Raw genomic sequence first — 12,805 nt, forward strand, 5'->3', positions numbered from 1 at the left:
TATAAGCACGAGGCAAAAGCAATGATTGAAAGCATTTTAATTTCTGCTCTTAAATTCTGAAATATACAGCCAACGTCCATCCACTTTGTAAACCGCTTACTCCTGTTCAGGGTCGACGGGGGGCTGGAGCCTATCCCAGCAGACACTGGGTGAAAAGCAGAAATGCACCTTACAAGTCCTCAGTCCACTGCGGTAGAGCCAATGTAACCTCTCCTTTGTGTTGAGGTCAGAGGTCGTGGCATGGTGAGGATACGCACCAAATCCAAACCACTTTGCATGTGTTGCACACTTGCATACTTGGCGGTACGCTCTCACCTGTGCAACTGGGAGTGCGCAAGGAAGCGTTTTAGGACACGGCCAAAGATTTTTGGCTGTCTGCCAGTCCTGTATTTGAATACGGGTCTTCAGGAGAGGGCAGATGCAGCATTAAGTGTGTATAACACATTGCTTATGCGTGCACGATCCCAACTGCTCCGCTGCATTATACCAGCACAGGGGTCACGCGGTGACCTGGAAGAGCTTCCTGTAGCGTCCGTACGCCGCAGCGCTGATGATGACCCTGACGGAGGCCACGTCCTCTGCTGCCTCTATGCTCACCTCCTGAACGGTGCCATTTTTATACAGCCAGCTGTTGAGAGATTCACACACACACACACACACACACATGCACGTACACAAAAAACGTGAGGTCACAATTTAGTTTAAGACTTACTGTGAAGCAATTTTGGCTGCACTTCATTGTATGAAAATGTGCTGTACAATAACATAAGTTACGCTATAGGTTATTAATAATACTATTACTAATAATAATGATAATATTGATTTTGCACTTTTTGTTTAATCAAACTGTTTACAACAATTGTTTAAGAATTAAACTAACGGTGTTGGTTTAATACCGCATGTGCCTGAAAAACCTGCTAGTAAGAACAAACTGTATTTCTGTTTTTGAGTTGTACATATGAAAAGCCTTTTAAAATGAAAAGCAGAATATTTTCAATAGTCACTGAATTAAACAAAACACTTTAAACCTTATTTGTAAATGGTGTGTTTGTTCACTGTTTAAGCGTTGAAACTCCTCAAATATTTACCTTAACTGAGAAGTGTCCAGTGGCACCCTGAGGGTCAAAATGAGTTTGCCTGTGGATTCCAAGATGGCGGCTTCTACTCTCTGCTTGAGGTCCTCCAAACCCTGTCCCGTCAGAGCTGACACAGACAGGGTGTCCACCTCGGAGGGCTGGTAGCTGGAGATCAGAGAGGACAAATACCGGGTTACTTCATCCTGTGGTATACAAAGGAACCACAGGAAACGGGTTAATTCATTAATGAGAGACGCGTATTTTAGTCTTTGTGTTTGGAGACGCAGTTAATCATACCCAGGAACGAGATCGATCTTGTTGTGGACCTCCAAGATTGAGTTGAGCAGACGCTCGGGGATCTGCAGGCTCTTCAGAACGCTCAACACGTTCGCCTTCTGGTTCACCGTCTCCGGGTGGCTGACGTCCCTCACGTGAACGATCAAATCCTGAAATACGTGCATTTTTGGGATCGCTTAGTCAATGCCACTCAGAAATTACGATCTAAGGGTGATCTACAGGAAGACCCATGACGATGGGACATGACTGCATCGCAAACACCATGGTAACCATATCAGATTGTTATTCCAAGGTTTAAAATTTATTTATTTTTTTTCCAGAAATTTTCATTTTCTCTCCAGGACAGTAACTGGTTTCTTGGACCACAGTTGAGTAAGGCTGGAAACATACCCTACGTATGTACAGAAACGCAGACACTTAGCTACGCAAAGTCGATCTGATGCGTTGTTGCGTTCTAAAATGTGTACCCTGGCAGACTTTTTTTTTTTAGTGAGGGGCGCTACAGCAGGCCACAGCAGGATGAAGCGGCCTTCTTCGATCTGTCCTTTCTTCTGCTCTTCAGTCTTTCGCACCTGCCCTGGATCGCCCCCTGGAGGCCTCCGGTTTATTAGCTCCACAGGGACCCGAGAACACATGCTGAGTATGCAGGACCGGGCCGTGCATTTGCAGTGTGTCACCCTGGCGCTGCCATTCGCGTTCGCGTACTTGCGTAGCGCATGTTTCCGGCCTACAGCTGGCCCTACTGCCACAAGAGCAGGGATACCCACCGAATGGCTCACGTCCTCCAGGGTGGCGGAGAAGGAGTCGATCAGCTGATGCGGGAGCTGGGACAGGAAGCCGATCGTGTCCACGTACAGGACGGTCATGTGACAGGGCAGCTGGCCCGCGTGGACGGTGACATCCAGGGTGGCGAAGAGCTGGTTGCGGGGTTCCAGTCCGGCGTCGCCCGTCAGTGCTTTGATTAGGGTGGTCTTTCCTGGAAGAGCGGGATCAGCCGGGTCACTGAGAATGAACGGCTGACCGCGAGCTCAGGGCATTGTGGGAAATTCATATTGCGGCGGTCCCCCTACCCTCCTCTCACCGCAGTTGGTGTAGCCCACGATGGAGACGGTGGGGAACTGGCGCTGTTTGCGCTGCGAGCGGAGCAGGTGCCGCTTCCTGCAGAGCTTCTCCAGGGCGGAGCGGATCTTCAGTTCCCTCTCCCTGAGGATCCTCTGCTGCACCTCCATCATCGTTTCACCTGCAACAAATCTGCATCACCGCACGCCCAAACTACATCACCACACACCCCAACTACATCACCACATGCCCAACCACATCACCACACATCCCAACTACATCACCACACAACTACTACTGAATTTAGCCCACTGTGTGTATGAGTTGCTCTGGGTAAACGAGAGCATCTACTAAATGCCTAAAATATGACATACTCTGTACCCTCCAATATCCTAAATCCTAACAATAGGGTTCCACTATGTGCATACCATTTTTAACTTTTTCCAATCACCTACCTGAACCCATTATATACCTGGATCCTCCACCTTGCTGGTCCAAATGTGCCAACTCATTTCTCAAACGAGACCTGTGATCACAAGCAAAAAAGAAACCAAGCACTGTGAGCTAAAGCTTAGATTATAGCCTTCAGATGTGTCACCAACGTGTGTTTTCAGGTGTCAAAATGCGTCCGATTTCAAATAGGAAAATCGACCGCTTCCTGAAAAATAAATTGTGAATAATGGCAGTTGTTTGGCATTCGCCCCAGAAATGATCTTGCATACGAAAGTACATAATGATAATTAATTCGCCTATGTAAACTATATTGCCAATCTGACAGCATGTAGTGTATTCAGTGATTAAATGGGAAATCTGAACCAGGCCTGAGTGTGTCAGTGAAATGGACAACATTGTCCGGTGAGGGCTACCTTAACAGAGGAATCTCAGCCAGAGAGATCTGCAGTTTGGCCTCTTTGGTGCGAGCGTTGCAGCGAAAGATGTGGAGGACTACAGTGTACCTGTCCAACACTTTCACCCCCCAAGCTTCCTCCAGTTCCCTCTGTTTATGCACGCACGCACGCACACACATACGCACGCACACACACACACACACACACGCACAACCCATCAAAACATCAAAATGCACAGTGCAGGTTACAGGGCTGTCACAGGGAGGGCCTGGGCACTTACACAGTATGAGGGAAAACTTTCAGTAGGCCTGAACTTGCTTTCAATGACCAAATAATTTACACACATAATTGTAGTACCAAAAGAGCAGCTGGTGTTGCATTGAGGGGGAGGAGGAACCTTACCTCTGACAGAGCAGACAGGCGCTCGACATTCACAAACACTGCAGTGATATGCGACTTTCCCTTGATCCTCTCTGAAACAAAATATTGACACAATTCCAATCATGCTCTTTGAGTGCACATGGGCCTGAACAGCAAGCAGACATATACTGTCCATAGAAAATGAATAATGTGTAGGCTTAAAGGCATACTATGCAGGATTTGTTTTTATTTGGCGAAAGTGCATAAAGACAGAGATTGGCAGTGAATCATAGATATGCCTCAGCATAGTTATTTTAATCCAGACCTGTGAGCATCTGAAAGTTCCCCTTGCCAAACAGCTTCTTCTTTTCAGGCGTTTTTGTGGAGAGAATGATCTTGTCGACAACAGTCCAGTTCTGTAGGGTGTTCACCAATCCCACAGCTTCATCCATTTGAAGTTGAGCTTAAAACACAACCAGCAACATTACTGGGACGAATATTCGCGTGGGCATTTGCACAGTATTGGTAAACATACCAGAACCTTGCTAGTTTTTCATGCGGTCAATGTGGTTTAAGGGGACAATAGAACTATACATTTTGTTTTTACCTTTGTTTGATCGACGGAAGCTACGTTCAGGCGAGGCACTGTAGAACGGTTAATTTTATAGGCAATCATCTTGATTACAAAACTGACCTGTGGTCAAGGTTTGCTTCTTACTGCCCCACTTCACGTCCGGGTGGACGATGAACACTCTGTTGTACCCTTCACCGATACCAGTGGGGATCTGCTGCTGGAACAGCTGGTCTACCTCTCTCTCTTCTATTACACAGTCTTCTGGATCCGCATCATCATTACTTGCAACACCATCGGAGCTGTTTTTCTTTGACATTAATTTGCATGTTGTTGAAAGATACCGAATGAAATTGCGTTCCGCACTCAGTGCAGACAATGAGGAGCGCAGTGGAGAATTGGCACTTACGTCATGTTGCCCTGCAGAGAAGCATGCACGTGCACTTGTATGACAGCTAAAGTTAGTATGATTGTTTTGGTACCTTAACGAGGACCTCCCCATAACATATGACGAATAAAAAGTACTTGGACGGTGCAATCCAAAACAACTGCATCTGTACGTTATTTTATTAAATAAATTAAATACAATATATCCATGTTTCGTCCAGTATTGTGAAAGTTCCATTACGTCCGTCGCTGCAGTTAGCTAGCGAAATGTAACCATCCAATAACTCCGTAATAAAGCTGGAAATCCCGTGGTGAAAAATAATGTTATCATTCAAACAAACATTAAATGTAAGATGATTACGAAAGAATAGGAAAACTGCAACATTTCAAATATGTTTGGACTGACCTAACTTTAAGTAAAGAAAGCTATGAACTGTTTCGGTCTTTACTTAACAACTTAGCATTCACTAAACACGAACCTAGCTGTCTAGCCGTGGTACAGCTTACCAGCCCAGCCTCAGACAAAAATGGCTGGCGTGCTCGAAAATTTCCGGACACATTCGAACTTCCCCGAAGATTTGACAATCATAAAAAAAGATCGCCTCCTTGTGGTCAGAACATGAATCGAAATGTTTATATGTCCTTATTACCTGGATATGATGGTAAATGGTAAATGGACTGAATTTATATACCGCTTTTATCCAAAGCGCTTTACAATTGATGTCTCTCATTCACCCATTCACCCATTCACACGCACACGCACACTCACACTCACACTCACACTCACACACCAACGGTGAAAGGCTGCCATGCAAGGTACCAATCAGCTCATTGGGAGCAATTAGGGGTTAGGTGTCTTGCTCAGAGACACTTCGATACGCCCAGGGCGGGGGATTGAACCAGCAACCCTCCAACTGCCAAACAACCGCTCTTACCTCCTGAGCTATGATCGTTAGATATTTATTGAACATCTCAGTATATTAAAAAAAATAATGTGATGGTTACACTCCAAAAACCAGTATCTGTCTTGGATGCATTTGTCTCATTAAATAGTCTTAATCGTTCCAGTGTCACAGTGAATCCTGCTGAAAATGCAAGCTTAAACCAGGCTAAGATAATCAAGCTTGTTCAAACTGTACTTTTAGCTGGTCAATCAGCTGACCAGTTTATATAGTCATTCGACCACCAGCTTACTCCAGTTTTACTATATTTGACCAGCTTTGTCCAGCCACAGACCAGCTATGACCAGCTATGACCAGTAGTGTCAGAAACACATCTTAAACCAGTTTAGAATCCTAGCTGGTCTTAGCTGGAATTTTCAGCAGGGAAGTGATCCTGCTGGAATTAGACCAATATATATGCAAATATATATATGCAATATATGTGTACTACAATGAATCAACTAGTCCCAGCTAATCGTGCGTTTATAAACCGAAATTACATACAGATTTGCTCTTATTATGAAAAGTTGATCATGAGCTCCTGTAAGGCCCGAAGGTAGGAGCAGCTACTGTTACCACTCACGGAAAAGCAGTAAAACCGGTCTACTACACAAAGTCTCCTCTTTTACCGTTTACGTCAGAAGGAAGAAATGTTTGAGGAATAACGTGGGGTGAGTCATTTTTTGTTTCTAAAAAAACTTTGTAATGTTTGCGTTCTTAATTAAGTGTATTGGCTTGTTACCTAACTGTTAATGATAAATATGTTTGCGTTTAAGGTTGTTATTATGTGTACTGTACACCGTAAGGCGGGGTAGACAATTGTGTAACTGCGAAATATGTAATTACTATATCCTACAAAATAGTAACACCTACGATTGTCGTCAAGAACATCACAAAAGATCATGATTACCATTATGTATGATAACACAGGCGTCTTCCCCCTTTAACATAAAACATTTATATCCGAAATGTCTATTTATCAAATCAAGGAAGAATACTGCTTTCTTGATATAAACATCTCTTTGTATAAAGCTTTATTATTAAATGTTGCCCACTGATTTTGAAAATACGTTATTGGACATTTTATTATTTAAAAAAAAAAAAAAATATCGAAAGGTATATAGGCCAGATATGAGCATTCACTCGGAAAAAGTTTACTGCAATACCTGCAGACGAAGGAGGAAGACATTAAGACATGCTCTGACACGTCTGGATTTATCCAGAGATTTAGACTGTTTCCTCTTGTTTGTCTGCTTTCCGCAATGCTTTGCATTCTTCTAAAGTTAATTTAAATGGGAGCTAGCGTGCTCGTAGAACCTCATTGATTTAAGCCATTGATAAATAGGACGGTGGACATGATATACCTTCAAAAGAAATGTGTGTGTGTGGTGACACGGGCCTTTGTATTTAAATACTAACATCTGCATTTTAGCAAGAAGCCTACTCCTGTCGCCTGTACCACACTACCCAGGGCGACATCCAGGTGTAGGTCTACCGATCCTTCCTGAAAACTATGTTAATTATTTGGACCACCGGATTGCTGTTAAGTATGCTGTCACTTGGTAAGTATTTAATTTTTTTGTTGTTGTACGGGGCGCGTTAATAGTCAACATAAAAAGTAAAGTAACGTAGGCTACGTGAAGCATGGGCTATTCTCTGTATACATCTGCAAAAAAAAAAACAATTGGTCTACCTAAAAATATGTCTGGTTAACAAATTATTGATATCAAAATGCTGCCAAATTACAGCCAAACTTTCACCGGCATATTTCACTGGGAGTAAACAAGCATTATTCCGAAGCAATGCGACCAATATTTCCCTGCATACTTTCAAATAACTTGGGCCTTACTCTGTCTGGTGGGAACTTTTTTTGAATTTTATATATTATAGTAGTCTCAATTATATATCATTATTCAGAGCCCTGTGTAAATGATATAATACAGGTAATTTTATGCTCAAACATGTGAAAATGATATTTTTACACAGTTGCTCAGAGGAAAATATATGATATGAGTCACCATTATTCACACTCTTGTTTTAATTACATTATGCACCCTCTCTTTGAATGGCTAACAATGCTAAGTCATCTTCTATAGTGTTCAGTATTGGAATTTGCGTTGGAATAGCGGTGTTCAGACAATGAACCAAAGCATGCCTAAAATCAGCCGGAAATGTTTAGCTGTGACAGACATGAACCTGATGGAAAATGTATCATTTGAAATTAAGACAGAAATACACAAATTCTGTCCAAGGGATCTGAAGAAACTTGAAAGATTATGTTTGGAGGAATGGCCAAAGATCCCCTTAATATATTCACCAATGTCATAAAAGACATAAAAACAACTATCCAGTAGTTCTATCCTTGTGAATACAGGGTGCACAATGTACTGAAAACAAGGGCATTGATATTTGTAACACAAATTTTCTCATGAATAAATATATATACTTCGGGGAAAAGTATTATTTTGGTTATTTCCGTCTTTATTAAAGTAGAAAACTTTCCATGTTTGAGAATTAAAATGCAGCTCAGTACTTGTATGTTATAAGGGAATAAAATCACATTCTCCCTGTTGAATGGACGGCAGGTTATTGAAGGTGGCTGAGAATGATTTTATGGCTTCTTACAATCAGCTTAGAACGATCAGAGGTAGGTAAGCTTAGCTTGCATACTGTATCTTGGAAAAGCAGTGTTACTGGCTTTCTGGATGGTGTTCAGAACTAATAAACCTGTATAAAGTTATGAACAAACACCAGAATAAAATGTAGCAGCAAATCAAATGTACTTTATATGAAACATTTTTAAGGTAACGCAAGAAGATTTAAACAAAATCCAGAAGTTGGCGTAAACCTTGTAATTTAAAACTCCTGATTCAACTAATTAAATATGGTCTTCAATCAAGACCTTGTAGAATCAGATAATCTTAGTGCTGTTCTAAGACAAAATCCTGCACCCATATCAGCCCTTTTTGGATAATATTGGACACCCCTGTTCTAGACTAGAAGTAAATAATGAACCTCTGTGAACTGAAGGTTTTTTTCTCTTCATTATGTATTCTTCTGTTCTCATATTTAATCATGCAAGCACTATATATCTTACAACTGGTAATGTTAAAAGAGTACTTATTTTACATGCATTTCAACATGTCATTTTCTGAAATGACATGACGAACTGTGTCCAGAGTGAATCGCAAAATACAGCTTGTTCATTTTGTAGGAGACGCGTGTGTTCTTGGGATGGTCGGAAAGTCTGCCGTTCTGCCCTGCGTCTATAACGGAACGCTCGACCTGGACGGTGGGAACGTGTCCGTGGAGTGGAGGACAGGAACTGAACTGGTGCACAGATCAGTGCTGGGAGAGGAGGGGGAAGTGACGCAGTCCGCATCGAGCAGGAGCAGGACGCGGCTCGTAGCAGACGCAACGCGGAACGGCGACGTCTCCCTGCTCGTCTCTGATGTCACCGTGCGAGATGCACGGAGCTACGACTGCTACCTCACCCGCCCAGGAGAGCAGTCCAGCGCTCCCCTGTGTACCGTGTGTCTCAGTGCTGCCGGTAAGTCTCTTACCTGTAAACTGTTGATGATTGATGTTAAAGATGCTAGGGACCCTTCTGTGTGGAAAAACAGCATCCAGAGGTAGTATGAGCCTGTTCAAATAAACCAACTTGCCTGTTGTGTTCTTTCTGCATTAATCTAAGCACTTTTTTGGGGCACGTTGTAAAATCCTGGTTGAATATTTGACAGAAACCCTCTAATTAATGTCACAGTTCTTGGGGTATATTGTAAAATCCGGGTTAAATCTTTAACAGAAAACCTTAATTTCAAGTTTCAGTTATGTAAACACGTTTAGTGGTAAGTGAAAGGTCACTGATTTTTTCCAGAGAAAGATGTGCTTTTAAAGCTATGGGTAAAAATGTGACCCTCAAAAGCACTTTGCCTCCTTCCTCAGCTCACTTCACCCACCCTGTGGTAGAGAGAGAGGATGGGGCGGTGGGCGACGAGGCTAACTTTACCTGTCACTCCAGAGGAGGGTTCCCTGAACCCATGGTCCACTGGTTCATCGATGGAAAAGAGCACCCCCTTGTGGGCACAGTGCGCACGTACAACACAACGCTTCCTGAGACTGAACTTTACAACATCACCAGCACCCTGTTAGTCAATCTCACGCATGACATAACTGTGTCATGTGCGGTAGAGAACCGCCTGCTCAATGAGACGCTGACATCAACCAACTGTGAGTACAGGTGCATTTCTGAACATCATGTTGCATAGCCATTGTTGCATAGAAGCCTTAATTCTAATATAACCTAACATGTTTCTAATGTGTAAAAACACAGAGCACGGATTATCGAAACAACACACACACATGAAATTGTACAGCAGCGTATGCAGATGCTTTAAGATGCATTTATGCTTGAGGGTTCAGAAAGCTTCCTGCATTAGCGTGCCACAGGCAGGCAGGCTCGAGAGCAGGGCTACGCTCATGTTCTGAGGCTGAGAGGTAACAGCTCGCTCCCCTGTGTCGCGTCTGTGTTCAGTTCGAGTCTCGGCGAGTCCGGTTGTGGGCCGGGCCTCCGAGGCCATGTGGATGTTCAGCACCGCCCTGTGTGTGCTCGTGGGAATTCTGGTGGTGACTGCGGTGGCGCGCCAGATCAAGCACGACTACGATCGCAAGAAGAAACGCCGGCAGCACCAGGGTACACCATCCCGCATGGGCCCCGCAAACACGCGTCGACGTCATATTATTGCAATAATCGCATGCGTGCGTCAACACTGCACGCGTCTTTCATTACGGGTCTGGTGCAGCTGGTGATGTCGTTTTGCAAATGATTTTCGGTCTATGCTTTTTAAATCCCCGCCAATGAAAGGGCACGATGCCTTACACTGAGACTGGAGTTCATTAGAGTTCGTGATGAATGCATCACCAGGACTGCTGAACCCAGGTGTGGAGGAAATGCAGCTTCTGCAGACTTTGTACTTTATCTCCACAATCTATTTGTCACTGTTTTGGCTGCACCAGTTCAATTTCCCTTCCTTGGCTCTGAGAGCTTTATAGGGTTTGTTTACAGAGCTGAAAAAACCTGCTGGGCTGGTGTTGTGTAGTCCTGGTGCACATCCCATATATGTAAATGCAGGTATTAATGCATGTATCAAACCTGGGTCAAATAAATATTTCAAATTTAACCCTTTAGACACTTGCAAAGTGCCTGCAAATCACTGATAATTGTAAAAGAAACATTTCTTTTCCCCAGTATTCTGAACAAAAATTACTCTTTCGTGCGATTGGATGTTTTGCTTTACAAAATGTTTTGTTGAAAATTTTCTTGGATCTGTGGTGGTATTTCCAGATTTTATAAACAACATAACATAACATAACATAACATAACATAACATAACATAACATAACATAACATAACCTAATGACAAGAACAGGCCATTCAGCCAAACAATGCTTGCCATTTTCCTGACTAAATTAGTGTTCTGATTATCTAAAAAATGACCTATAAAATCGCAATCAATTATTTCAAGTAGGTGCTTGAACCAGGTCCGGAATATGTGTGTGTCCCTGTAGAGACCGGAGACAAGGACAGCAGCACTGATGACGAGAGCGAGCAGATAGTGTTGGAGAATCTGGACTGCCTGACCGAGACGACCATTTAGCAGCGTCCAGCTGCCAGCCAGCAGACAGGGGAGTATGAAACAGGACCTCGAGTCTAAAATGTACAAGTTAGAAACAAACGCATGTTCCATGTAAGCCTGTTGCGTGTTAATGAATTGGTTAATGTATTTTTGTACACGGTTTGTTGAAACCTTTTGAAGGCCGCTTGTCTAAGTTGAGAAGTGTATTTTGCGGAGGATTTCAGGTGTGTTTGACATGTAATTTTTATGAAATGCTTCAAATGCAGAAACCTTTAACCATCAAATTTGGAAGCACTAATGAGATAATTTCCCAGATATTTTCAGGAACCTTTTGCACTTACTTTTCTATTCAAAACTACGCCAAGATGCACACCGTGGATGAGAAATAAGGGCGGATTTGATTCAATATTGAACACATCCTCCAGTATTACACATATGCAGGGGAGTTCTGATAATATCCTTGGTGTAGGCTGCTTTTGCCTAGCGTTGTTTTGTTAGCACGCACAGTAAGGGCCTGCTCCTGACTTAAAGATCTTAAGTTCTTTATACACACTCTCAGCTTCATTGGGCTCAAGTGTATCAGACTGGTGTATTTTCTAAGTTGACATATGCACCTGCGTAAATGGGTGGTCCACACTGAATATTGCACTGAATATAATTACGTTTGCTCCGCTACATGCACACAGGTCATTATTTTCAGCTACAAGGCATAACTGAATTTAATTTTAAAGAAATTGGCAGTATATCTACATTTAGGGGGGTTTCATCATTGCTGTATTTCAGACGCTCATATGCCTAAATCAAAATGCTGTCAGGAAAACATGTGATGTATTTATGTGTCTGTGTGTGTGTGTGTACATGTGTATGGGTCATTGATGTGACGTTTAAATTTTATGTCCAAATGCCATATTTTCCAAAAAGAGCATTAATTACCTATGCCTATTATTTTATATATTTTGATCTCAAGTCAGGGTCTGTCCCTCAGTGTTCAATAAAACAGAACTAAAGTAAATATGAAGGTTGCCCTTAATTCCTCTTGATACTTAGCATTTGGGAATTGTTGAATGTGGTTGAATTCAAAATTGTATTTTATTTTTAAAACCTTTGAACTGTTTAGAAAACATTTTACTGTATTGAATAAACTATAAATTCAATATATCAAATTGCTTTGGCTGCAGTGCCTATATTTTGTTCATTTATCTGACCTTCTGTACCTGAAAAACCTTCAATCCCTATCCAGTCAGATATGTGTAATAATACTGAAGAGCAATCTGTGTCCAAATTCACAAGCATAGAAGACAAGCAACAGTAGGGTTTTGATCAATTTGAAGGAGATCACATATATAAATGCTTTCATTGTTTGCTTTTGAATAGAGTAGCAACTTTAATCAGTGAAAAAAATTAGAGAGATGCAGGAAGACCATGGGTATGAATTATCTATGAATCAACTGCAGTATAGACAATGTGAGTTTTGCGCAACCTTGTCCTTTGATGGTGATATTTTGTAAAATATTATATGCAGCTGTTACATCCTGTTATTGTATTTATGCCAAATTACCTTTTTAGTCTTAAGCTGTTTTTAAAGTTTTTGAAAGTCAATGTGGGTTTCCATTTTTATTTAAATGCCCGT

General features: G+C 42.2%; 2 protein-coding genes across 4 annotated transcripts; one reads left to right on the forward strand and one right to left on the reverse strand.

Annotated features, from left to right (window-relative positions):
* Nucleotides 1-17: 17 nt before the first annotated feature.
* On the reverse strand, nucleotides 18-5,133 carry gtpbp6 (GTP binding protein 6 (putative)). 2 transcript variants are annotated; one of them, XM_035394065.1, is made up of 10 exons: nucleotides 4,335-5,132; nucleotides 3,966-4,103; nucleotides 3,683-3,753; nucleotides 3,299-3,429; nucleotides 2,888-2,958; nucleotides 2,455-2,613; nucleotides 2,141-2,349; nucleotides 1,374-1,522; nucleotides 1,089-1,241; nucleotides 18-628 (listed from the first exon to the last, which is right to left on the reverse strand). In XM_035394065.1, exons 1-10 carry the CDS (start codon nucleotides 4,834-4,836, stop codon nucleotides 499-501), a joined length of 1,713 nt encoding a protein of 570 aa, XP_035249956.1. In that variant the 5' UTR covers nucleotides 4,837-5,132; the 3' UTR covers nucleotides 18-498. The 2 variants fall into 2 exon arrangements, with proteins under 2 accessions (XP_035249956.1, XP_035249957.1); XM_035394066.1 differs by lacking the exon at nucleotides 18-628 and having other exon boundaries at nucleotides 1,140-1,279; nucleotides 4,335-5,133.
* Nucleotides 5,134-6,107: 974 nt separating this feature from the next.
* LOC118213818 (CD276 antigen homolog) lies at nucleotides 6,108-12,182 on the forward strand. 2 transcript variants are annotated; one of them, XM_035392996.1, is made up of 7 exons: nucleotides 6,108-6,210; nucleotides 6,972-7,101; nucleotides 8,125-8,186; nucleotides 8,754-9,089; nucleotides 9,485-9,769; nucleotides 10,074-10,232; nucleotides 11,108-12,182. In XM_035392996.1, the coding sequence occupies exons 3-7, from the start codon at nucleotides 8,153-8,155 to the stop codon at nucleotides 11,194-11,196; spliced, it is 903 nt and encodes a 300-aa protein (XP_035248887.1). In that variant the 5' UTR covers nucleotides 6,108-6,210; nucleotides 6,972-7,101; nucleotides 8,125-8,152; the 3' UTR covers nucleotides 11,197-12,182. The 2 variants fall into 2 exon arrangements, with proteins under 2 accessions (XP_035248887.1, XP_035248886.1); XM_035392995.1 differs by lacking the exon at nucleotides 8,125-8,186 and having other exon boundaries at nucleotides 11,108-12,181.
* The last annotated feature ends 623 nt before the right edge of the window (nucleotides 12,183-12,805 follow it).

This window comes from Anguilla anguilla, chromosome 15 (genome assembly GCF_013347855.1).
Source record: "Anguilla anguilla isolate fAngAng1 chromosome 15, fAngAng1.pri, whole genome shotgun sequence".
NCBI classification, from domain to species: Eukaryota; Metazoa; Chordata; class Actinopteri; order Anguilliformes; family Anguillidae; genus Anguilla; species Anguilla anguilla.